The sequence below is a fragment of the Onychomys torridus genome, chromosome 6 (genome assembly GCF_903995425.1).
Source record: "Onychomys torridus chromosome 6, mOncTor1.1, whole genome shotgun sequence".
Lineage (NCBI taxonomy): Eukaryota > Metazoa > Chordata > Mammalia > Rodentia > Cricetidae > Onychomys > Onychomys torridus.
In genome coordinates, this window is record NC_050448.1 from 16,278,400 (window position 1) to 16,306,320 (window position 27,921).

At 42.2% G+C, this 27,921-nt stretch overlaps 1 protein-coding gene and 1 pseudogene across 1 annotated transcript in view; both read right to left on the bottom strand.

Annotated features, from left to right (window-relative positions):
• The window catches only part of LOC118585191 (pyroglutamylated RF-amide peptide receptor), a 39,524-nt gene extending 21,975 nt beyond the window's left edge, over window positions 1–17,549 (bottom strand). Inside the window, exon 1 of the mRNA XM_036189425.1 lies at window positions 17,190–17,549. Coding sequence (XP_036045318.1) covers window positions 17,190–17,529 — 340 coding nt within the window. The 5' untranslated portion in view covers window positions 17,530–17,549. The remainder of the gene's footprint in view (window positions 1–17,189) is intronic.
• On the bottom strand, window positions 9,814–15,290 carry LOC118585209 (annotated as a pseudogene).
• Window positions 17,550–27,921: the final 10,372 nt, after the last annotated feature.

Here is a 27,921-nt window from a genome sequence, read left to right on the forward strand (position 1 = left end):
AACATGAACAGACATTTGCAGGTTACCAAGGAAAAAAGGGTTTCATATCTCCCCCATTACAAACAATAGTCTGACAGGTTATAATGCAACTAGACATGTAGTTAATTTACTGTACCACACAAGCAAACTATTCAAGCCTTTGTCTGCCTAGAGCCCATAAGTTTCTAGCTCTATCTAACATGATTCTTAGGTGCTATGAAAGAGTATATTTTTTTTAAAACTAATTTGTCAGTTGTGAACCCCATTTCATCCTTTCAACATCCATCAGAATGAGAATGGAGAATAAATCAAGCTTAGTCAAATTATGTATGGCAGCGACCCATAGGAGACCCAAACTGAATGTCTCCATTGGAAAACTCTCTTGAGAGCACCCAGCTTTCTGTCTCTGTCCTGGGGATCATCCTTGCAGGAACTGTAGGAAGAGGTCAGGCCCATGTGCAGAATGTGGTGGCTCCTTACTCTGATCCTGCTTTAACAGCAGCAGGAGTTATCACCATACCTAGCTTCATCTGCTGGATTCCAGTGTGTAAGCTAACTGTAACTGCATCTTCTGGACTCCAGTGTGTAAGCTAATTGTAACCATGTCTTCTGGACTCCAGTGTGTAAGCTAACTCTACCTGCATCTGCTGGACTCCAGTGTGTAAGCTAACTGTAATTGTATCTGCTGGACTCCAGTGTGTAAGCTAACTGTAACTATGTCTTCTGGACATAGTTCTTTTTTCTATACACTAATTGGAAATAGACATATATATGAGTTAAAAATAGAAATCCAGTATAGAGAATATACACTTCAAGAAACAGACAATTCAACCCCACTGGGTCAAATAATATAGGATATGTATTATTCCAACATTAATGAATTTCAGAGGTAGAATATTAGAGAGTGGTAACATCCATAGCTGAAGTATTTTACTGTAGATCTGGGTATCTCTTTTGAGCTACTTTGTCCCTTCAGTGTAATGTTGCTTTTGTTCTTGATGTCACTTTGTGTAAATATGATGACTATATCATCTCCAAACTTCATGTCTCAAACCTAGTCAGAGACCACAAAGAGTAGTGGAAACAAATATTTTTCTCAAGCCCTTTCAGTTACATTTCTTGTTGCTGTAACAAAATGCCTGAGAAGAAGCAGTGTCTGACAGGAATGGGTTTATTGGGGCTTACAGTTTGAGGGCAGACATTCCATCATGGGGGCAAGGCATTGCGGCAGGAGCTGGAGGCTGACCACCCTGCTGCATCTGCAGCCCTGCATCAGAGAGCAAGCAGAAAGTGGGGCCAGCCGTCTTAGCTGACTTACTTCATGCAGTGAGGCTTTTCCTAATAAAGGTACCCACATAGTGTCACTAACAGGGGACTAAATGTTCAAGCACTTGAGTCTGTGGGTACATTCCACATTCAAACCACAACACCCTTCACAGAAGTATGAAGTCCAGACCCCATACTAAGAACTGACGACAAGTGGAAATTAAATTTTAAAAATTAATTTATTCCCTAGCCAAATAAGAGTCCTAACCTTTCCAGACAAACATGCCTGCCCAATTTCTAAACATTTATTCCCCAATTAGTGAAGAATAACATGAATAAGCATGAGGTATGTAGATGATTAGTCTATACCTCAGCAGAGGGAGTCAACCCCTCGTTGTCCCTTAGTGGCTTCAAACAACACTAATTTATAACTAGGCTATGGAAGGCAGAAGTTTAAACTGGGTCAACAGAGCTGCCTTCCTCCTCGAGACTCTAGGAGAGAAGTTATTTCCACATGTGCTTCAGTTTCTAGAAGCTGTCTGCATTCTTGGTCTGTGGCCCAGCATTACCCCGTCTTCTGAGACAATTTTCACATCTCTTTATCTGCTTCTGGTCTCCCTGTCATGGTGGTATTTGTTAGTTACTCTTTAGAAGATCCAGGGCAACCTCCTCACTGCTAGGTCCGTAACTTAATCATATCAACAAGGTCTCTTTAACAATGAAAATAGCATAGTAACAGGTCATAGCAACTAAGAAGTAGAAGCCTCTAAAGAATCATTATCTTTGGGAAGTAGAGACAGGGGATCTTTGTGAGTTCAAGGCCAGCCTGGTTTACAGAGAGAGTTCCAGGACAGCCAGGGCTACACAGAGAAACTCTGTCTTGAAAAAAAAAATCAGCACAACCATTTGACATTTTACTGTGACTCTGCAAAGTTGCCAATTTTCTCTAAAGCAATATATAAATTTAGGGCAGCATCAGTCAAAATATCAGGCAGGTTTGTTAAAAGTTTAAAATGCTAGTTTTTAATGAGTACAGAAAAATAAATCTCCCTTTACATAACTGAATCAACTCTGGAAAGACGCCCAAATGAGCGGGAGACTTCTATGCAGTATTTAGAATAGCTAAAGAGCTGCAGTAAACACTTGATGGGATTAGCCATTGCGATAGCATTTCAGACCAGAGACCCAGAAAGACTGGAGCAGAATAAAGAAGCATCATAAATCTATGATGGAATAAATTCACTTGCTTTACACACACACACACACACACACACACACACACACACACACACACACACTCACTATCAGTTCTGTTTTCTAGAGAACCCTGACTAATAAACAGGGCAAGAGAGAAAAATGTTGCAGGCGGCAAAGCTAGATGGGTGGAGCCATCTTAGCCCTTTGACATTGGACATAAAGCTACAGGATTTGGAGTTTGGGGGTTTGGGTCTTGCTTTGGTCCAGTATTTCCTCACTGTCCTCTATTCCTCCCTATTGGAATGGTAACGTATATTTGTGCCATTGTATGTTGGGAATAGGTAACTTGATTTTTTTTTTATTTTACAGGGGGAATACTTTGAGATTGTTGAGGCTGAAGGAGACTTTTGGAGTTGGACTAAGTGCATTTTGCTTTCTGATATGTTGGCCATAAGCCAGCAGGAGCAAGTATGGAATGTGGTTGTTTGAATGAGGATAGTCCTCATAGACGCATATATTTGAATGCTTGGCCCCCAGTCTGAAGAAGTATGTGGGAAGGATTGGGAGGTGCGGAATTGTTGAAAGAGGTGTGTTACTGTTAGCTCCCTTTCTGCGTCATGGTTGTTTCAAGATGTAAGCTCTCAGCTGCTGCTCCCAAAACATGCCTGCTTTCCTGTTGCCATGGTCGATGCCATGATGGTCATGGACTCACACTCTGTAAACTCTGAAACTGTAAGTCCCTTTTAGAGCTTTCTTCTATAAGTTGCCTTGGTCACAGTGTCTCTTAACAGCAACAGAAAAGTAACAAAGACAGAAGAATCTCATTCTTATGTACATCATAAAACCAAATATAGCTAATTTCTAAAATGTGCCAAATACTATAATTATGGTAGCATGATGGCACTCTTTGAATCATTCAAAACATTTTTATATAATTTCCTGTCTGCTATTGACAACTTTGTATATGTGGAAAAACAAAATGAGTATTGGATTTAAAAAAAAAAAACATGTCTTTAGTTAAAAAATGCAGACAACTTATTTCTTCAATACTGAAAATCTAATTTGAATATGATTTGAATTTTGAATGATGTGTTCACTGCATTAATCATCAGATAATTTAAACTGTCAACAAAATCTACATCTTGTTCAATTTTGTCTTATTTCTTTAAGTCCTGACAATTTGTTGTAAGAAGTTGGTGAGCACTAGCTTTCAAGGTTTGATCCCTCTGTTTTCAAAGACAGCCTCAAGCTGCTCTCCCACTGTGTATTGCCAGTGTTTCTCAGAACCTCCTAAGAAAATCACTATTTCAGTCAGGCTCACTGTGACACTTAGATTATCTTTAATGAAATGAAATCCCTCCTCACAAAAGCATATCCTTGATTGTTTCTAGATACTGCAATAAAGAAATGTTTTAAAAATTAACCTTGAGTGGGATGTTAGCTACCCACTAACTAACATTGTAGAGTTTGGTGAATGTGAATGTAAATGCATGGCTCCCCAGGCAGGGCTAAGGAGAGTCAGTCGACAGGAATACACTTTCATGAAGGTTTCTAAGGAAAAGATCATGTTAAATTTTCATCACAGAAACTGTCCTTTAAGTTCTGAACTAGCACCCGAGCCTAAGGGTAAAACTGTGGGGGACAAAGCGGGAGCAGAAGCAGGCAGAAAGCAAGAGGAACTGAAGAAAAAGAGACCTTCCTTTCCCACTGCAGCCACTGCAGTAAAAATCACAGACTGAAACAGACTCTTTGGGTTCAAATCTGTATGCCAAACACTCCCTAAGTAAGCATAGACAGTTTGCTTGCTGTAAGAAATTGTAAGACAAGAAGAGAATGGCTACAAATCCATCCCAGACTTCAAGCCTCTTTGACCCGTTCCTCCTCACACGGAGAATGTTTCTCTGCTCTTAACAGCTGGACTGGGGATGGGACTTACTTCCTCACAGGAATGGTCCTTACGTCATCACAGGAGTGGTGCGCAGATCCTGTACAGGATCTGCAGACGCTTTGACGTTTCTGCTTTCTTGGACCACAATGACTCTGTGTGAAGAATATTGGGCTGATACAGGCAGGAAACGCTAGGACAGGATGGCTTGCCTCTTTCTGAGACCTAACACAAAGAGTTCCTGCCAATTCATCAGTTAAACCTAGACCCATAAGGGACTCCTGGGAGTCTAGCTTGAGAACCCCTCAGTGGAGCCGAACTGAAAGTGATGCCACATGGAATTGTGAGCAATAATTCTCTAATTACTCCACTTTTGAGTGGTTTGTTATGCAGAATAGATAATCAATACACTAACACCCTAAGCCTCCCTTCTCTCACCTGTAAAATGAGGAAGAGAACTCTTAGCCCATGATCAGCTCGGGTCCTGACTTCAGTGAGGTTCTTCTAAGTTCCCTGCAGTGGACAGCAAGGTCCTGGTGCTCAGAGCTGCTTCATGCAACCCGAGCATGGTGGGGAAGGGATGCACAGTGCCTGAGCCTGGTGGCCAAAGTGAGGTGCAGCCAGCACCATGAATTAGGTAGCATGAGCATGGCCATCTGAAGCAAGGTTCAGGGTGAGGGAGGTAGTTGGCCACATGGGCTTGTCTTCAGTCCCAGGTGGGGATGGGGCCTGGTGGCATCTCTGTGTGAGGTTTGTGCTACAGTGTGGGGTGGTCTGGAGACACTCTGGAGCCTTGCACCAACTGCAGCCCTGTCCTCACCACCATGCTCCCCTCCTCTAGGGATGTGTCACTGCCTGGTCAACAAATGAAAGCTGTACCGATTGTTTTCTGCCTGCTGAATACAGGTAATTAGTTTGAACCGTTATAATTTAAGTACTGAAATAGCTTTTCATGCAAATTGTTCAATATTGAACACAAATAGGCTACAAATTCATATGACTACCAACATTTTATATAAATTCATGTTGTATACATTTGAGATATTGCTAACAGTGCATTGATTTTTCTTTGTAAGCATTTAATCAGACTTGCTGGACACAAACCTATTCTACACACAACTTAAAAAACGTTTAAGTATCACTCAATCTATGAACAACAACTGCGTCTTCTTCAGAGGGCACCTAAGTCCCCAGTCCTTTCCTTCATAGGGTCATTCATGTTCACATCAACCCTGTGAAGTGAGTATCTGCATTCTTCCAGGCTTACAAATGAAGGAATTGAACCAAATATTTTAATAATTGTCGTGACATCAAATGCTATCTCTTGCTAACTTATACCATCCAGAGGTTTTATATATATTGCAATTCCACCAGGAAAAATGTCTTTAAAATAATGTCACTGTCTCTCCATGCACTGATGGAAAAGATTTTCAGTAATATTTTACAGGTGAAAATATGTATGTAGTATTTATTTCATTCTGAAATCAAGTTGGAATCCATAAGAACTGGATCTGCATTGGTTCTTCTATATCTAACTTTTATTAATTTTTCTCCCTTGACAGTTTGATAGATGTATATAATATATCATGGCTACATTCACCCCCACCCCCATCTCCCTTCTAACTCAGTCGCCTCCTCATCTCCAATCATCTCTTTACTCTTTACAAGTCCATTTCTCATATTTATGTCTTCGTGTTTTGTTTTGTGACCCACTGAGTTTAACAAGGGCTATTTGTGCATATGGGTTTTGAACTAGTCATTGGAGCTTGGTAGGCTCCGCTGTGAATATCCAAGTGAAGTCAATGCCTGCTTCCCCTTCAGAATCTACCAGTGGCTAGTATTTCATCAGGATGGGATACAGTCCCATGAATCTTTGTCCAGTCTTGACTGATGCCCTATCTTGTGCTGGCCCAGTCAGTGGAGGCAACCGTAACCGCTGTGAGATGATGGCTGCAGTAGCTGTGTCATGCCTAGAACACAGCGTTTCACAGCCCCTTCTCTATCTTCTATCTCTTACTTCTTTGTCTCATCTTTGGTCATGTTTCCTGAACCTTAGGAGGGGTGATATAGTACTCTCTTTAGGGTTGAACATTCAATTTTTACTTGCTCTCAGCGCCTTGGGCAGCCATAAATCTCTGCATTCACTACTATTTATTGCAAAGGGAAACGTCTCTGGGTAAGGCTGGGAATAGCATCTGTCTATGAGTATAATCATAAAACGTCGATTGTTTTCTTTTTGTTTAAAAAAAATCAAGATGTAATGTTTATATAGTTGTACTAGTTCCTGCAACTGTGATATGCCACCAGATGGCAGCATCAGACGTCATTTTTAAGCGGCTCTGCGTGGTCTAATAATGTCAGGCAATATCATTTACAACTTAGCTAATAACAAAGCAATTAATAAATGGTGGAACACTGCACAAGCTCACCCTTACAGCATGACTGTCTGCTTCCTCCCAGGAAATGAGAACAAGCTGTCTTTTAGGGTTTCTGTGATCTCCACTGACTCACTATAAACCCAGACACAGAAAGAAATGAATACATTTTGTTTTTGTTTCCCAAAGTCAGATAAAGACAGAAAGGATTTCCCTAGTTGTTACAGGATTAGTCATTAGAAATCCATCATTTTCAGATAGAAAGGGAAACAAATACAACTTCTGCTAAATATTCCTCAGTGCTGCAGGCTAGCGGGGAGCTGGCAAGGAAGCTTCCCGACTTTACTCACAGAATTGTCTGTGATTCCTCAGAGACAGAAGAAAGTGCTTGGGGACCTGGAAACATAGAAGTTCGTCTGCCACAAAATTCATGAACTCGAAGGGACAGGCAGAAAATGGTTGTTTTTATGAACTACAGAAACCGTTGACACACTCCCTGTGGAGGATACAGTGGTGGGGCTGACATGGGTTTTGTAGTTTCTTATGCAGCTCATGTCTTTTCAGGTCCCCGCACCCAGACCAGGAGAGGTGGGCATGGGACAGCTTCATAATGCTGATTAAACTCCACAACAAAGCCCCATGCAAGGATTAGACCACAGGGGAGGAGTCAAAGAATCCAAAGGCATAAGACATATGCCATGGAGTTTACTGGCTATTAGATGAACTTGGTCCCACAGATGTACATGGATAACCCTGTGATTCACACCTTCCTTCAGAGCTTCTTGTCCAGGGGCCACATATTCTGGAGGACCTCGGTGGCTAACAGGGTCACAACTGTCATTGCTGCAGCCATGAGCTTGGCTGGTTATTATAGTTTAATACATTTAGCCAGCAAAGAATCAATGAGCCCATACTCCGTGAGCCCTTGGGAATCCACATAAATTCAGGAAGTTTATTACTTAGACAATGTGGAATAGATAAACAAAGTGTCAGCTTCTTATGCCTCCAGTCTCACAGAAAGAAAATGACTAACAACATGAACACATGGCTCATTCCACTAGGGTGGGGACAAGCTACAAAGGAACTCTCAAATGCTTCAGCCTGTGGCAAGGTGGGAAGTTCTGAGCTCAATTGGAACCAAATATAGCAGGTGGATGTGAAATAATCTCCTACATGACAAGGGTAAGAAACTATCTTGCAGGGGTATGTTGCTCTAGGAGTATCTACAGACATCCTGCCAAGAACCAGCTAAGATGGTGATAAAGTCTTACCTGTATGGCCTCATTGGGAACATGTAAGGCTCCCAGAGGACCACTTATAGGTGATCCCAAATTCCCAGAGCAAATCTACTCTATCCAAGTCATTCAAGTAGGAACAACCCTAACCTCCTAACCTGTCAATCCAGCCCACCACCATTGTAGGGCTTGACTAAGTCCTGAGCAGAGGATTCCATTAGCTCCGTTCACAGTATCTGATTCTATAAGAAAGAGTGAGGCCCAGCGGCTGGAACCCTTCTAGAACTTTCCAGAGATAGCAAGAAGTATCCTTTTTTATCTTCTGAGGTAGAGATCAATTTTTTAAATATAGATATCCTTTTCTGTCATTATTCCAATTCTTTTCCTACTAGAGAAGATTGTCTATATAAAATCCTGTGGCTGCTACTCTCTCTTCTACTTTCTATGAAAAGTTAGAGATTTTCTTGAATTATAGTAACAGGAAAGACATTTTTTTCCCTCAAAATGTGCACAGAGCTAATTCAAGAAAGCACACTCAGATGAGTCTCATGACAAAATTTCTGAGTTTATTTCCAAACTTAATGTTTCTGTCTACCTTTTGATTATTTTTCTTTTTAAAAAAGTATTTCTCCTCCATCCCTGAAAAAGACAATTTAATAGTTGTCATCATTACCATTAACAGATTTTTAAAATCATCAAACGAGACTCTTGATTTCACATCAATTTGGCCATATGGAAATTTCTGAAGTATAAAAGAAGGAAAATCATATGATAAATGTAATTGATATCATCTCATCACTAATAAATTAATAAACTAAAGCTCCATGAAAAGCCCTCTGATCTGAACTTTGTTCTTCTCCCTCTTCCCTCTAGTGAAATGTTTTGTTATCATTTATGTAAGACCATAGACAAAGTTGTATTTGTTAAAAAGATTGAAGGGTGATGTTCTGATAAAACCTGAGAGTCGTATCTCCAGGTTCATTGGCACCAACAATCCTTGTAGCTCTGATAAACAGATGGAAAGCCTCTATGAAGCATGCTAATTCATTGGTAGAGACGAAGTTTCCAAAAGAGAATAATCCTTGTAGTTTTTCACTTGTGTGTTTCATATTCCAACCCATTTTTCACTTCTTTACATATTTATCTAGGAAAGACTACAGAAAGGCCAAAGGCCCCAGTAAAGCCACAACAGACTGTCCACGATAGGACAGCTGCCCAGAGTCCTAGTCAGACTGCATTTTGAACAACCTTCCATCGCGTTTCATAAGCATTTCTGACTCTTTTTCATATTAAAAAACCATAATAGCTCCCTTAAGATTGTATATGTGGAAAGCACTGTGCTTTTTAAAACTCTGCCTCAATCATATTTTAAATTTTAGCCTTTGCAACAAGCTAAGCCCCGACACTGACAGTGTTTGTGCTGCACAGTGGTTTTCAGCTTTGCCTGGTAATTATAATCCTTTCTAATATGTGGGACTTCTGAAAACGTGGAACAAGTTATGACGGCCAGACTTATAAAATCAGAATCTAATGTGAGACCAAGGGTTCCTTAAAATTCCCCAAGTGGCGATTACCTGCGTTCAAAGACAGAGGTAAATTCCTTCCTCCATTCTGCTCTCCCTCCCTCCCTCCCTCCCTCCCTCCCTCCCTCCCTCCCTCTCTCCCTCCCTCCCCTCTTCCTTCCTTTCTGTGTCCAAGGCTTCAAAAATGATGAGTGATGGGTTCATAATAAAAGGAGTCACTGAACTTCATCTTCCCTCCATCACTTCCCCACCCCTGGCCCCCACCCTTGGCCCCCATCCTTGACCCCCACCCTTGGCCCCCACCCCGGCCCCCACCCTTTGTGTTTGCAATTTTTCCTCAGCAATTGAAGAACTCAATCCCAAAGCAGTGGTGCAACAGGCTTTGGCCTCTTTCCCCGTCCTCGGTCAGGTGGGGGCACTTTAGTTTGAACCCTTGGGGAACCCAGAAGAATGACAGGAACCGAGGGAAAGATTTCACCTCCAGGAAAAGGGTCTGAATAGTACACTCTGGTGAAGTAGGGGCTCTTGTAGCAGAAGAAAGGACCAGGCCACCCTGGGAAAAGAGAGCTGCAACCTCATATTCCTCTTGTTGGGAATAGTCAATACTTAGTCATTTGCCCTTCTGGTGCCGGTTGTAAAACCATACTTGGACCACGTCCTTTTCCAGGCCAAGCAGCTCCACAATGATGCTGATCATTGGGTGGGCTTCAGGCACTGCAGAAATATGCTCTCCAGGCTCCCTCTCAAGCGGTTCTCTATACTCCTCCCTCCCCTCCCACCCCGCTTTCCCTAGCTGGCCTGCACCAAGGTCTCTGCTTTGCATGTCTTCTGAAGGTTGTTGCCAGCCTCCTCCACCCACTTCTGCAGCAGCTTACATACATTCTTGGAACTGAGCTGCAGATCCTCAAAGAGGCAAATGGTCAGCTGGCCGAACCTTTCTGAAGGGAAGCCCAAGGTAAGCCCCATGTCTGCCTGGGTATACTCTAGGGGATCGATTCTCTTCTGCTTCAGCAGCTTGGCAAACTGCTAGAGTTCTTTCCACAGGGCGTTCATATCCTGGGACTCCTCAGGACTTGTTTCCACCTTCAGGGCACTGGACCCAGGGGAGCCCCCCTCTGAGGTACTTTTCATGCCTGGCCCTTAGGCTGTGAACCCTCCAGGCTGATGGTGGACATTAGGTCCACTCCAACCCGAGGGCCATAGCATGTCATCCCTCTACAGAACTCATTAGGTGGAGGACATAGGGAGATCCCCAACACCTCTGAGCCTTGCCCAAGCCCTGACCCTATTCCAGGCCCACTCAGAGGGTCTTGGAAGCTTAGTCAGATTGCAGGGTCCATCCAGCCTACCTCCCGCCCTTCTGATGCATCATTCTGGTGGGGGTAAGAGGCGAAGATAGGTGCACGTCTATGGGGAAGACAGGCACTCCAAGCTGGGGACCTGAAGGGAGGAGGGTTCACCTAAGGACCCAGAGGTAAAGTTTTGTATCACCTACTGAAAAGTTAATCTTCTACATTTCCTTACTTGGGCGAGTGTTTTTCAAGAGTAGTGAGCAAATGTGCTCCTCTCGTGCTGACACTGCCATTACTTAGGATATTTTGGGAGCTTTTTCCTAGAACTGCTTTTAGTCAATTTGCCAGCCACCATTAAAGCACAGAACTGTGGGAGAGCCACAGACCTGTGAACACCAGGGGACTATCTCTTCCTGGCTGAAGTTGTACTCATAGTAGGATGAATGGGCACAGAGCTTGGAAGTCTCCTCATAAGGCTGCTGCTTGCACCTTCCTTTAAACCAGTGGTTCTCAACCTGTGTGCCATGACCCCCTAATAGGGGCTGCCTAAGATCATCTGAAAACACAGGTACTTACATTACAATTAATAATGGTAGCAAAGTTGCAGTTATGAAGAACCAATGAAGATAATTTTGTGGTTGAGAGTCACCACACACATGAGGAGCAGTATTAAAGGGTCACAGGGCTGGGTGGTGGTGGTGGTGGCGGCCGGCGGTGGTGGTGGCAGCAGCGCATGCCTTTAATCCCAGCGCTCTGGAGGCAGAGGCAGGCGGATCTTTGTGAGTTTGAGGCCAGCCTGGTCTACAGAGTGAGATCCAGGAAAGCCGCAAAGCTACACAGAGAAACCCTGTCTCGACCCCCCCCCAATAAGGGGGGTCACAGCATAAGGAAGGTTGAGAACTATTGCCTTAAACACTCCCATCTCACCTTATAGTTACAGAATCATAAAGGATGATAGAATTATAACTGGTTTTCTACCTCCTTCTGGATCTTCAGAGTTGATCCTCCTATGCCCTAAGTTTCCACTTATTTTAGTCATTCAAGACAACCCCATTGTCTTTTAGACTCCACCCCACCTCTACTCAAACCCATCAGGCTTTTCATCCTTTCATGGTATGCTCTGGAACCCCCTACAGTTACAAATTCCCCCTGTGCTCTCCATCTTTTTACTGAATACTTTCTTCCCCTTCTTGATCTAACCGAAACTAGCTCTTTCAAAGGATGCAACTTTCTCAACACCTATGGTGTCTCAATACTCCAGAGACTTTTCCAGGAAATGCTTAATACAATCATGATTGTGCCATGATAGTCCCATTGGTCATGGTTTGGGCAGAAGGCAAGATATGATGAGAGAACAGTGGATGTTGATAAGATCTCACATCAGTTTTTCAGTATGGAAATTCCTGAGGTGTACTAGAAAAATAAAAGGTATTACAATATTATGATGGCCAGTCTACGGGTTAGGTGAAAGACTGTGTCTTCATATTGTGATTAAAATTCAGAATCGTCCATCAAGCATGAATGTTCCGATAATCCCCTCTCTATGTATAATGAACAATGAAGAAAAAGCTTTGCAAAGTGAGAGGGAGTTGAGAACCAATGAAGAACAGGAGATTTAAAAAGCAACATGAAGAAAAAGAGAGACTGGAGAAAAGAACAGTGATCTTAATTGCTCATCCAAGAGAAGTCAGTTGCTCTGAATTATCTAGAAACGGCATAAGCAGGGAATTCAGAGGAGTCTTTCAGACGCCATGAAAAGTTAACAAGAGGAAGAAAGGGCGAAAGAAATGAAGAAGCTATTGCTAAGGACAGGTAAATTTGATGGCTGAATTAGAACAAAAGGCAATTCAATTCAGAGGGAGGACAGACATAGAGCTTCCAGGTCCCTTTCTGAAAGCTGTGGGTGACACAGCCCCACCTTTGTGTCAAAAGGAAGAAAAGCAGAAGAATGTGTTGCTCACAGTGAGAGCCTTCATTTCTGCTGCCTCCTGTTGGAAGAATTCCTAGAGGATTTTGAGTCAAAGAAAAGCTGAAATACCAATGGCCAATAAACACCTGGGAAAAAAAGAAGAAGCTCCATACTCTTAACCATCAGGGAATGCAAATTCAAAGTGCTTTGAGACTCCATCCCAACCCAGGTAAGGGATGTGGGGAAAGAGAAATCATTTTACATTTCTGATGAGATGCAAACCAGTATACAGCCACCATGGAAGTCAGTATGGAGGGACTTCAAAAACCTAAAAATTCAGCTACTGCGTGACCCAGCTAAGCTACGCTTGGGTTTATGACTGAAGGACTTTAAGTCAGCAAACCACAGAGGTATTTACATATCTTTGCTCAGTGCTACACTAATCACAATAGCTAATATATGGACTCAGACTCGCTGTTCATCAATAGATAAGTTCATAAAGAAAATGTGAAACATACATACAATGGAGTTTAATTCAGCCATAAAGAAGAATAGAATTGTTATTTGTAGGAAAGTAGGTGGGGCTGGAGACTGTCACACTAGACAAAATCATCCACACACATTTCATATTTTCTCTAGAATGGAGGCTAAGGGAAGGGGAGGAATCTTGAGAGATGGGAAAGGGAACCACAAGAAAAGGTTAATGGGAGGAAAGAGATAAAAGGCTCTGTGTTTTCACTAGGTGGAATACACACAAAATGAGACATGGAACAGACCATGGAATACTTGGGAGAAGAACTGGGTCTAGCCCAAGGAGGGAAGAGGGAACAGAAAGAATATCGGGGGTGAGTATGAGCAAATTACAATGTTATATAGTGAAAATGTCCACATGAAACATGCTATTTTGTGTGGTGAATAAAAAGTAAAATGTTAAAGAAAAGGAAAGCTGACAAATGGTGGACTTGTAGCTTTAGTGAGAGTGGTCCCCAGAGGCTCAGATATTTAAGTGCTTGGCCCTTCGTTGGTGGAACTGTTTGGGGAAAGATTAGTAAGTGTGGCCTGATTGGAGCAGGTGCGACACTGGAGGTGGGGCTTGAGACTTCAGAACCCATGCCAGTGACCCCCCTGCCTTGGACTTGTGGATCAGAAGTAACCTCTCAGCTACTGCTTCAGCACCATGCTTGTCAGCCTGCTGCCATGGTTCCCACCATGATGGTTATGGACCCCCTCTGAAACTTTAATCAAGCCCCCAAATAAACGTTATTTTTTACAAGTTGCCTCGATCATGGTGTCTCTTCACAGCAATAGAAAAGTAACTGAGGCATCAAGGAAGATAAAGAGTTTGCACATCAGCTTGTTTTCTGCTGGGCAACAGAGTAGTGATCTCCCGACTGGAGTGTAGTTGGGTAAATAAACTCAGTGTCTGTAGATATATCTTCATATCTGTCTTTTATGAGATACAGTGGCTTAAATGACAGTGGCCCCATAGGCTCATGTGTTGGAGTTGTTAGTCCTCAGTTGGTGGAACTGTTTGGGAAGGATTGGGAGGTGTAGCCTGGTTGGAGGAGGTGTGTCACTGAGGGAGGGTTCTGAGGTTTCAGGAGACTTCTGGGATCCCCAGTGTATTCTCTGCCTCATGACTGTGTCTCATGTGAGCTCTCAGCTCTTCCTTCACTCCACCATCATGGACTTTTACTCTCTGGAGCCCAAACCCAAGTTAAATGCTTTCTTTTATAAGTTGCCTTGGTCACTAGGTTTTATCATAGCAATAGAACAGTAACTAAGACATCAGAAAAAAAAAAGAAAGAAGCTCAATGTCTTTGTTCTGTAAAGACAAACTGAGCTGTTCAATTGTAGCCATCAACTGTAGCTGGTGATTTCTGTGATGTGTCCCCTAGGACTGATTAAAAACCAGTAGCATGACATCCTGGGAAGGCAGATGTAACAGTTACAGCTGAAGAGGATGTGGCAATACCAGGCAGCCACCCTGCCCTTCCAGAAGCAGATACTTTTTGCCATCATTCCCTCCTGGTGAGCTCCACATAGATGCTTTGCCTTCCCTACCACCCCCTATGACAGGTCTTCATATTTTTGACCTTTACGCATTTCTTTCTCCAGTTTCAGTGACCTGCTTTTCTGTATCTCCCCATCATTCCCCATTTGATATATTTTCTTGAAATGCCTTATTCAGCCTTCTTAAAATACAGCATTCCCTGCCCCCCCAAATACAGAGTGCTCCCAGACATCCTCTGTTCAGACACCCCTTCCTTGGGGTGTGTTCCAATAACAGATGGATCTTCATCTATTGCATTTTAATTTTGTTTGCTTTGGGGCCTCTTGTGTTCTCTGGGACCCCAAAAGGACCACAGGCTTTATTTACTTTTGTATTCTCAAGATGATGTGTTGTCATATAGGAGATTTTTCAATAGATTTGTCAAGTAACTTATGAATTATTTTTCATCTTTTACATTCTTGTGACTGCTCCTTTGATGGATGTATCATGGGCAATTATTATCCTATCTATAGCATGCAAGTTAATTCACTCCATACCTGTCTGTGGGTCTTTTTCAGGCTTTTTCTTCTCATCTGAACTGTAATTTTGCAGTGGTATGCTCAACTTATAGACCATTATTTATCTTGTCCTGTATAAATGTAAGCAACCTCCAACTAAGCAATTCTTAATAGAATTAATCATATATTTTCACAGCATGATTTCTCTCTCTCTCTCTCTCTCTCTCTCTCTCTCTCTCTCTCTCCCTCTCTCTTGCTCTCTGTGCTTTGTTATTGTGATCTAGGCTCTCCTTATGTAAACTCACTATGTAGTCCAGGCTTGTAAAAATCTTGCAATCCTGCCACTACCTCCCTACATGCTAGATTACAGGCATGTAACCAGTGTTTTCAAAGCACTTTTATGTTTTCTCATACTAACCCTACAACACAAATGTGCAGCACATTACCACCTCTTCAGTGTTTAGAAGCTAAAGTGAAATGTCTCCCATGAAGCTGAAAGCAAAGAAAACAGAAGCACGGGGTTAACCATGGTTGTTCCTCCCAGTGTCCTCTGCACAGGGCCCACCCTGGGAACCACCCCTCACCATGGCTGCAGGCTAAGGATCTGCTCTACTCCGCTTGCAAAGTTCTCTCCTCCTCAACACTCTATTGAAAAACTGCAGTTCCATAGGCCCAATTAGCATGTAGTAGAGCTCAGGGGCGATCTCTTCTTTAGACTACTATTAAATGACCCCACATTACTTATGTTCCTTTTCAAGTGGTGTGTAATTGCTTTCTAAATCAGTGTTCAAACACTTAGTAGTACCTCAAGACCTTTCCTCCAGAAGTCCTGTGCAAGGATCCAGAATTCCCTCAGGAATTTGTTGAACCTAGTTTTAGAGGTAAATCTCAAATGTCCAAACATGATAATTTCACTAGACAGTGTGAGAAAGTGTCTGGTATGTGGACCAATTTACTCCCTTCTACATCATCACCGGCAAGTCAATGCTGCGTGTTCAACAGTTAATGATGTTTTAAAAACGCATGAGATGAGATGAGAGCCAACAACTTAGCATTCCCACCTACTGAAATAAACACAGTGCACATTAGTGGAAAACAGCAGTGGCGAAGAAATAAGTAGCTCTCCAGTGGGCAATGGCGGGGTGAAAAACCATTCATGCATTAGGAAGAAAACAGCAAAAGATGGAAATGGCAGGGGGCCGGGGCATAATGAGCCTTTCTCTTACTTGAAGTCACTTTCTAGGGATTCTTATGTGGTCGCAAGAACACACTGATTTATGAAAATGGGTAGAGGCAGTACACCTTCCCGAGGTGCAACATCGCAGCTGTGAACACAGCACAAAATGCCAAATGCAGACGCAATCCATGGACACTGCTGTGTATCTGTGGGAAGACTGGAGAGTCTAGTTCCTTATTTTTCCTGTGTCTACACACTGTTCCAATATCAGTGGCCCCACTCCGCAGTTTTTTTTTATTTCATCTCCCTTTTAGAAGTTGGGGGGTGGGTGTGCTTTCTATGGTCCTCCCTACAAGACTCTACCCGTACAATATCTACAAAGGACTTGTTCAGGATACTTTTCTCTGCAATTAGCATTTGTTGTAAAAAATTTTTACAGATCATATATTAACTACTACATACCGGAACTTATCTGGAAACCACACAAGTAGCTGGTAGGCAAATTTGGAAGTTGGAGAAAGAGAAGAGATTTTTCATGGTGATTTTCCTTTCGTTAAAAAATAGAGGAACTCTCACCTTGTAATTATGGAAAATGGTTGAAATACGTGGATGCGCAGGTTCCCTGAACTGTTCCTCTCACTTCAACCGATGTCTGGATTGAACCATAAAACAATCTCCCATCCCCACCTTTTGTCTCCAAGAAGAGCATAGGATTCACTTTGACAGAAAAATATGAGATCAGAAATGTGAATGTAGTGGTGTGTGTGTGTGTGTGTGTGTGTGTGTGTGTGTGTGTGTGTGTGTGTGTCCCCGCGCGTGCGCACGTGTAATCATTCTTACCACCCAGCCACTTGTCGGAGATGTTCTGGAGTATCGTGACCGGGATGCAGAAGAAGGCGATGAGCAGATCACTGAGCGCCAGGGAGCAGATGAAGATGTTGGTGACGGTGCGCATGGCCTTGCTGCGGACCACCACATAGACCACCAGAGAGTTGCCAAAGAGCGCCAGAGCAAAAATGAGTGCTCCCACCAGCGCAAAGGCCAGTTTAGCGCGCGCTGGCAGCTCGGGGGTGTAGACCAGCGGCCGCAGCCCATAGCGGTGAATGAACTGCTCCCGAGTTAGGTTGTGCGCACTCAGCAACTGGGAGAACTGCTCCGCGGTGATGTTGAGCGCCTGCATGTTGAGCCAGCGCTGCCTGCTCTGGCTGAACCAAGTCTAAGTCTCCGCTGACAGAGCAGAGCTCAGGAGTGAGGTGGCGCCCAGACGTAGCATAACAGCGGAAGCAGGAGGCGGGGCCAGGCGATCTCGCCCCGGAGGGTTTGAAGTTCACAAAAGTTCCGCCATCCGTGGGAAGGTCTGAGCCCGGTGCCCCTGACTTTGCGGTCTCCAGGCACTGCTTAGCCGGTAGTCAGCGTTGCATCTTCAGGTCTGGAGAGCAGCCTGGGGCTGGAGAGGGTGGGCGGAGCCCTCCATCCACCTGCTGCTGTCAGATCCTCTTAGCTCTTGGTCTTGTTAGGTTGAAACTGGAAACTTGAATTTTCCACTTCTCATCGAGTCTCCTCATGAGAAATAAGGTGAGCCACATCTACCCAAAGCAATGAAAACAGATTATGCAAGAGGAAGTTGCAATGATAGCGGAGTTGTCGCTGGTATTCTTCACTCCACTTAACTCCACTGTGTCTTCATATTCAGCAGCACACACCAGGAACTTGACAACGTGTGCGCGTGTGCGTGTGCGTGTGTGTGTGTGTGTGTGTGTGTGTGTGTGTGTGTGTGTGTGTGTTCTAGCCCTAGCGACCACTGACCTTCCCACCCATCCAAAGTCACACTCTACTGATCCCTACCTGTTTATTTAGCGATTGGCCAATTGCTGGGTGTTTTGGTCATTTCAGGTATTGTTAGAATACCTAAGAAGCTGCTACGGATGACTTGTATATTTAATTTGTAAGCAGACCCCTGAGGTATTTCCCAAAGGTTCAGTTCCACTTCACATTTCTATTGACAACGAGTGAGCTTGAATTGTACTCACATCCTTGTCAGCCTTTGGTTTTGCTGGTATTTATTATTTATTTAAGTGTGTGTGTGTGTGTGTGTGTGTGTGTGTGTGTGTGTGTGTGTGTGTTTCCTGTACGTGACTGTGCATGTATGAGGAGGCCAAAGCAAAAGTAACCGGTTTCTCTATCACTCTTTGACTTAATGACTTGAGACAGGGTCTCTCGATGACCCCTAAGGTTGCTGTGCTGGGTAGGCTGACCGGCAATCAAGCTCTTGGGATCCCAAGGAGGGGCTATACACTTGCAACCACAGCATGGAGGTGGGGTGTCGGACACAGGCATGCCCAGCTGCGTATGTAGATGCCATGGTTTTAAAGTCTAGTCCTCATGACCACACAGCGGTCTCCTCAACCCATCAATATGTGCAGCTAAAATTCTAGTTGTACCAGCAGACATGCAGTGATGTCAGGGGGCTCATTTGCACTTTCCAAGGGCCCAGTGACACTGAGTTTTCCTATACTAGCATCTCCTCCAGGGAAATGTTTGCACATGATTTGCCTATCTTCTAATTGAACTATTTACTTTATATGCGTTTGGGGGCTCATTTAGATTCTAGATTCAAGTTCTTTCTCAAGAACGTGGTTTGCAAATATTTTTTTTTATAGTTTGTGGCTTAATTATTTTCTTACCAATATCTTTCCCAGAATGAAACTTTAATATTTGATTGCATTGATTTTTGCTTTGTCTTTTGTAGTCTATACCTAGTTACTCATTTTGTTCTTTGCTTTCTAATGATTAACTTTTAAATTTAGCATATCAAGTAATGGGTTTCATTATGGAATTTTTATAAACATCTGTCTTCATATTTTTTTTTTCTAATTCACTCCCCTCCATCATCACCTTCCTATATCCCTCATTCCCTCTTCCTGTCCACAGAGAGATCCCCTTCTGCTTCCAGGTCATATGTATTCCATTAGCTTCTTTCCCATCCCCCACTCTGAAGACCTCTGTTGCCCTCTGCTTTCTACTTTCATGACCTACCCACACACTCACACAACACACACACACACACACACACACACACACACACACACACACACACGTGTACGGAGAGAAACATTCAGTACTTCTGAGTCTGGATTATTTTGTTTAGCAAGATCTCCTGTTATGTTCATTTTCCTGAATTTTCATTTTCATTTTCTTTTCTCTTTATGGCTAGAAAAACTCCATTTGTGGATTTGTATTCGTTCCAACCAAGAATACATTTTTCCTTATTCATTCATCTATTGATAAACCATTTAGGTTGGTCCCTGGATTTTTTGTTTTGTTTTTCTCCACTTAATTTCTATCTCCATGAGTTCATTGTTAGTATATGGAAAGGTTGCTGATTCATGTAGGTCAGTTTTGTACCCTGCTACTTTGCTAAAAGTGTGTATCAGACCAAGAGTTTCCTAGTGGAGTTGTTGGGCTCTTAAGGATCCTGCCATCTGCAGAAAGCAATACTTGGACTTCTAACTTCTCATTTGAATCCTTTTTATTTCTTTTTCTTGTCTTGTTTTTCTAGCTAAGATTTTGAGTACACTTAGCACTCTTTTACCTAAAATGACAATCCTTCTCAATGCTTCCTAAAACCTCTCCTGAGGGTGTCTTCCAAGTGAGCTGGAGATGGAGGAAGCAATCTCAGCACTGAAATCTGTAAGGCAGAAGACCTGTCTTTGTGTTTTCAAAGGCTCCTGGGTACTCATCAAGCTGCCATTAATACTGGGGTATTCACCTGTGCTTGGAGATCTACTTTAAATTCAGTTAGCATTTACTCCACATATCCTATAGATTTTTGCCTTATGAATACACATGTTGAAGTGGTATGTAGTCATTATTGTGTGTTGCCTCTCTCTGTGCCAATGACTGACTTGTTTTAAGGGTCACTCTCCAAATAATGATGTAAGTCTCCTGACTTTTTTTGATTAGTGTTTTCCTGGCATGTCTTTTCCACCCTTTTACTTTGAACATAAATTTTTACTATAGTTTTAACTTTCTTTCTTTCTTTTTTTGAAACAAAGATTGCATTTTTAAATGTAAAGTGTATACATACTTAGAATCAAGTGTGGATGTAAGAGAAGTACATTTTAAATGTTTGATGGTAATTTTTTTTGTTTTTGTTTGTTTGTTTTGAGGGAAGAGGAGAGGTGGGGGAGGGGCTGGTAGGAGAGAGTCAAGGAGAGAGGCAGAACTGTAGTGAGGATGTCAAAACAAACAAACAAACAAACAAACAGAGTTTCTGATATACAGCATACCTTTGGATCGTGATAGTTTTATTTATTTTTGTTCCAGCCTGTAAATCTCTGTCTTTTGATAATATATTTACATTTATTGTAATTGCTGATAAATTAGGATTTCATTATATATACATTGTTTTTGCTTTGTTTTGTTATTAATTTATCTAATTTCTTCCCCCATCTTCCTTTGAGTTATATAAACATTTTAACAACTCACTTAGGTTTATATTTAGTAGTTTATTTATTTTGTGTTTTTTTTTTTTTTAACATACCTTTAGGGCTGAGTTCTGTAGGTATTTCATTATCTGAAGATAACTTACCACAGTCTACTGGTGCCAATATTTACCACATTGAGTCAAATGTAATTATCTTACCTCTTTTTATGTCCCCTTAATCTTGTCTAAATTTATTAACTTAAATACTGCCTCTACGTTTAAAATAATAATAATAATAATGGCCATTGTTTTAACTTTTTCTTCAACTGTTAAAAATAATTCAGGAATGGCAGAAGGAAAATCTAGTGTGTTTACTCATGTATTATTCTCTCCTGTTCTTTTTACTGATGTTCCTTCCTGATAATTCCTTTTCTGATAATTCTCTCTGGTTTCATAGGGCATCCTTTTTGAGATGCAGACAACAACATCTTTTTTTTTTTTTCTTTTCCAGGTAATGTCTTGATTTCCCTTTTATCACTGAAGAAATTTTCAGTGGATATAAAATTCTGAAAGATTTGTTGGTTTTGTCGTTTGTTTTTAGTTATTTTCTCTTCCCACAACTTTATCTTGTCTTCTGTGGTCTCTGAAGGGAAATCTATCACCACTCAAACAGTTCCTTCCTAGATGCACAAGGTGCTGTTTATCTCCTGTTGTTAGATCAAGACGTCTTTGAGTTTTTCACATTATAGCAAATCTTGGGCTCATCTTTTGGCATTTCCCAAGCATCTTGTATTCTCAGGCTTGTCTTTTACCATACCTGGGGAAGTTTTAAAACTTTATTTCTTCAAACATGGCTTTAATTCTGCCTCACTTCTCTCCTCTGGGATCTTTGTTGTAAGACTACGGATTTTCCTTGTTTTTGTCTGCTTGAAGGAAAGACTTAATCTAGGAGATGCTGACAGTTGAACACAAGTTTACTTTGCAAAACAGCAGTACACTCCAGAGGGCTTGGAGTAAGCTGACTCAAGGGTGAATAGAAGCAAGATAGCATGATTTTGTGTTTTTGTAAAATTTTTTACTGCCGGGTGGTGGTGGTGGTGGTGGTGGCGGCAGCGGCGGCGGTGCGGCGGCGGCGGCGGCGGCCCACGCCTTTAATCCCAGCACTCAGGAGGCAGAGCCAGAGCCAGGAGGATCTCTATGAGTTCGAGGCCAGCCTGGTCTACAAAGTGAGTTCCAGGAAAGGTGCAAAGCTACGCAGAGAAACCTGTCTTGAAAAAACAAAAACAAAAACAAAAAAAAGTTTTTATTAATATTCACGAGATGGGTGGTTATTCACGGGGTAAGGTGACCTTTAGTGTCTCCCAGATCATGGTGGAACAGATCTCCCTCTCAGAGTACTTTTTGCCATGACAGTTTGAACAGCCCATGGAAGGCATGGTCAAAACCACACTAAAAATGATATTATAATTAAGTTAGCTTCTTTTGAAGTTGAGGACTTCTGGTGTTCTGAATGAGGATTGCCCTCATAGGCTCATATGATTGAATGTTTAGTCACCAGGGGAAGGAACTCTTTGGAAAAATTGGAAAGATTAGGAGGTGTGGCCTTGTTGGAGGAAACATGTCATTGGGGGTGGGTTTTGGTTTCAAAAGCCCGTGCTACGTTCAGTCTCCCTCCTCCACCTCTCTCTGCCTGAGGATCAGGATAGAAAACTCTCAGCTACTTTTCCAGTACCATGTCTACCGGCATGCGGACAGGCTCTGTGGCATGATGATAACAGACTATATTTCAGAAATAACTTCTGAAACTGTAAGCAAGCCCCCAACTAAATGCTTTCTTTTATGAGAGTTGCCTTAGTCATGGCGTCTCTTCACAGCAACAGAATAACAGGACTTTTCATTAGTGCATTCATCCGTGTGGCAACTGGGAAAGCTGCCTTAGTGTCTGGGGTTTCTGATGTACTGGAAGGAACCTAACTCCAGCTTCAAGGATGTTTAGCCACTAAGGGGCGGTCTGACCTTCAGGAGACAGACCCACCAATAGACTGGTAGAGTCTCCTTGGTTCTCTTAGGTCTAACTTTCTGCCTGTTCACATTCACCATGACATGAAGGTCAGCTCTTTTCTTATAGTTGCACCAGTACCTGAGTCAATGTGTTCATTTTGGGGAGTGTGGGTGTCTATTTTCCCTGTTTTTTTTTTTTTTTTTTTTTTTTAAATTGAGTAATTCTGTACTTAAATGGTTCTCTGGCTCCTGTTTTCTACTTCCTGGCATTGATTTCATTTATTGATTTGTACATTTTGGTTATTATGTTTTTCAATTCTGAAGTTTCTGTTTGATCTCCATTGTACTGTAGCTCACTATGGAGCTCAGACTAGAGTGGAATTCACCATATAACCCAGTTCAGCCTTGAAGTTATTATGTCTTCTCATCTCATCTTCCCTAGTGGCAGGATTCTTGGTGTGCAGCATGCCCTGCTAAAGCTTGCTTTTGTTGTTTGTCTGTCCATCCTGGGAGTTAACCCCAGGGCTCTGTATATGCTGGGAAAGTGTCCTACTGCTTTCCTAGGCCCCCAACCCCTTGGTTTTATTTATTTATTTATTTATTTATTTATTTATTTATTTATTTTTTTAAACTGGGACTTTCTTTTTGGCTTAAAGTATGTTTATTATCATTTGTTATTTTTTTATGCGAAAAGAAAGGTTTTTTAATAAATACATCAGAAGTTAGGAGTAACAGACAGGTAAATGAGATGGCAATGTTTTACAAATGTCTTTATTCAGGCTCTCTCCTAAGCAATGTTTATAAATACACACTAACCATAATAAACAGTCTTTTACAAGAGAATTTGACAAGAGAAATGAAAATAAATGAAAAGAAAACACCAAATGACAGTGTCGGTTGCTATATGACAATTTAAACAAGTGCAAGTCTGAGATGCTTTGGATTTAAATTAGTGTTTAAATTCTGTCTTACAAACAAACTGTTCAGTTCCAAAGGTCCATCAAGTGCGATGCTTCCTAGAAGGGAGAGGCAAAGATCCAAAGTATTTTTTGGACTGTTTCAGTATGTGGCAGTAAGCAAATATTGAAGAAGATGAGGCAGGAAGATGAGGAGTTCAAGGCTAGTGTGGACATCAAAACAGCAGAGTCAAACAAATCACACAGAAGTGTGATCCTATGGTTTTCTGTGTACTTCAGAGCAACAGACCTGGTCCAATATTTCACAGTTTAAGTACTTTCCTCTCTCCCAAATGTGGCTCATATTTTGGAGATTTGAAGCATTAGGCTACAAGAGGTTAGTGCTAACTAATTTGGTTCCTGCAATTTTTCTGACCTCCGCTGCTGTCTAGCTGGAGAAATAAGAACAACATTCATTGCTGCCGGATGGGGGGGCCTAGCAACATGAGAGTCTTGAAGTTTACTCATTTTCCCAATTTCAACAGAATCTTCCTTTGTTTTGTTTTGTTTGCCCCATTTCAAGGTGATGTCTTCAGATACTTGGAAAGAGAAAATGAAATTTCATGTAAAATTATTCTCATCATACCCACCTCCCCACCAACATCATCACTGCCTTCAATCTTTCACATCCAAACACTAAGTATTATAATTCACAGTGATTGATAAGAGTAAATTGTGTCCCCAATTCATACACTGAAGTGCACTCCTCACGTGACTGTCTTGGAGGGGTCTCTAGGAGGTAAAGTTGAGTGAGTTTTCATGGTGGATCATAACGCATCAGGACTAGTCTTAGAACACCCCAGGACTCTCTCTTCTCCTCCCCTTCTTATTTCCCTCCCTGCACCAACAAAGGGGTGAATGAGACACCGTGAGAAGGCACATATCTGCAAGCCAGCAAGCAACTCACTGGGAACCCTGGTCTTGAACTTTTAACATCCAGAACTCAGAGAAAGTAAGTGTCTATTGCTTAATCCATCCAGAACAGCATTTTGTTATGGCTGTCCAAGCATACTAACATATCTGCAGTTTTATGGTTTTGCTCTAATTCCTTCTTTGGTTAATAGGGACCCCATAGACCCATATATCTAATTTTTATTTTCTTTCATTATAATATACTGGTTGGAAACTATAAATGTAATATTGTTTATGCATAGAATTTAAATATTCTGAAATCTATTTCTGACACCCTCATGCTGCATAGAAATGGATTTATCTATGCCTGGCCCCTACATCTATTCCCATGTTATTATAAAACAAATGCCTCATATGGGAATGTATCTTTTTATTATTTAAAAAACTCTGTGGAAGCTGATACCCTAAGGGCTGTAACCCAACCTTGCTCCCACACATGAGTGATGACTCCCATCTGTGACTTCAATTCTTGGCTTGGGACGGAAGGTTTGGGTCTGAAAGACAAGCTGTCAAATGATGGAGGAAGTACAGAGGGGGAAGGACACGCCCCTCTTTCTCTGGTCCTTGTGCTGGCATCGAGGAAGAGCAGTGGTGTAGCTGCAACCCCAGTCCTATCCCCTCAGTGATCTGGAAAGGTGCCAGCTAAAGTTCTCAGGAAAAACAAAACACTGGTTGTCTTACTTAGGGTTTCTACTGCTGTGACCAAAAGCAAGTCTGGGAGAACAGGATTTATTTGGCATACACTTCCACTTCTCTGCTATGAACATAGTTGAGCATATGTCCTTGTGGTATGGTTAAGCATTCCTTGGGTATATGCCCAAGAGTGGTATTACTGGGTTTTGAGGTAGATTGATTCCCAATTTTCTAAGAAACTGCCATACTGATTTCCAGAGTGGATGTACAAGTTTGCATTCCCATCAGCAGTGGGAAAGTGTTCCCCTTAGTCTCATCCTCTCCAACATAAGCTGTACTCAGTGTTTTTGATCTTAGCCATTCTGACAGATGGTTTCTCAGAGTTGTTTCAACCAAAGAATGGATAAAATGTGGTACATATACACAATGGAGTACTACTCAGTGATAAACAATGACATCATGAAATTTGCAGGCAAATGGATGGAACTAGGAAAAAATATCATCCTGAGTGAGGTAACCCAGACCCAGAAAGACAAACATGGTATGTACTCACTCATAAGTGAATATTAGATATAAAGCAAAGAATAACCAGGCTACAATTCACAGCCCGAGAGAAACTAAGTAACAAGGAGGGCCCTAAGAGGGACACACATGAATTGCCCTGGAAGGGGGAAATAGGTAATATCTCCTGGCTAAAATGGTTGGGAGAGGAAAAAGGGGGAGGGTTTAGGGGATGAAAACATGAGGGAATGGGATGATCAAGTAGGGGAATGATGGAGAGGGAGAACAATGGAAGAAGTATCTTGATAGAGGGAGCCATTATGAGGTTAGGAAGAAACCTGGTACTAGGGAAATTCCCAGGAATCCTCAAAGATGACCCCCGCTAAGAAGCCTAGCAATAGTAGAAAGTGTGCCTGAACTGGCCTTCTCCTATAATCAGATTGCTGACTGCCCTAATTTTCATTATAGAGCCTTCATCCAGTGACTGATGGATGCAGATGCAGAGATCCACAGCTAGTCCCTGAGCTGAGCACCTGGAGTCTAGTCTAAGAGAGGGAGGAGGGACTGTATAAGCAGGAGGGTCAAGATCATCATGGGGAAACCCACAGAGACATCTGACCTGAGCTAGTGGGAGCTCACAGACTCTCGACTGATGGCTGGGGAACCTGCAGGGAACCAAACTAGGCCCTCTGAAATGTGGGTGACAGTTGTGTAGCTTGGTCTGTTTGTGGGGCACCTGGCAGTGAGTCCAAGATTTATCCCTGGTGCATGAACTTGCTTTTTGGAGTCCATTTCCTATGGAGGGATACATTGCTCAGACTTGATACAGCGGGGAGGAACTTGGTTCTGCCTCAACTTGATGTGCCAAACTTTGTTGACTCCCCATGGGAGGTCTTACCCTCTCTGAGGAGTGGATGGGGGGGGGGGGGGGTAGAGGTGGGGGAGCAGGAGGAGAAACTGTGGTTGATATGTAAAATGAAAAAAAAAAAAAAAAAAAAAAAAAAGAACATAGGCTGTTCTTGCAGAGGACCTGGGTTTAATTCCTGGCATGTACCTGGAAGCTCATGCCTGTCTGTGACTCTGGCGGATTTCATGTGCTTTCCTGGCCTTTATGAGCACCGCATGTAACCAAGGCACAGACACACATGCAGCTAAACACTCACACATCATTTCCTTTTTTAATTAAAAAAGTTAAGATGAGGCACTACCATCAGGCTGAAAGGGCTCTGGAATTCCTATGAGATGTTCAGACTTCTGCCTCCTTGGGATAAACTGACTCTACAAAGGATTCTTTTTATACAACTTGTAGAAAAACAATCAGTCTCCAATGACAACATACACAGTGTTTTTTTTTTTAATCAAAGTTGCCCGAATGCTAGAACAAAAAGGCATTTTTGTAGGTTTAAATACTAAAATAAGAATTTTAAGCTCACTAACTTTCCAAAACTAATAAAAATTAATCCCTTAAAAGGATTCATATTTAAAATAGAATATTCAGATAGCTATTTCAGAAAAAGAAGCTTGTAGCCTAAGAGACTATGCTTTAATAACTCATTTCCAAATTAAACATGTCTCCAGGTGTCCTACAGAACAGGGATTCCTGGGACTTTTCCTGGGGGAGGAGAACAAACCTTTCTTCACCCACATCAGACATGAGTGACAGACTGAAGAAGAATTCCACCCAAGTCCAGTTGGGTGAGTCAGTGAGTTTATCTGGGTCCCTTACAGGCATAGGAGTGGGCCTTTCTTGCACACATGCAGACAGTTTACAGACAGCTGCATCCTGAAAAGCCCCACCCCTCCTGTACCCCTTGAGGTTGGCAGGACAGGTCAGGACACAGAATCTCCCTCAGTAGATCTTCCGGCTTATATAACTGGTGAGAGAGGGAACCCGTGAATCCTCTAAAATTTAGCTGTCCCTTGCTTGTTAGATTGTTACTTCCTAGTCCCATGAGCCTCTGTCCTCCCTCCAGGAGAGAATCTTTCAATTCAGAGAAATTGCCACACAACACTGGAATTTATATAATAGTCACATCTGAATCTTGACAGTGGCAAGTAGAGGGGCAGGATTTCACGTGACTCTACTGAAGCTACATTTCCCTTTCTTATTGTGAAAAAGATTTAGTTTGGCCCATGAAATATA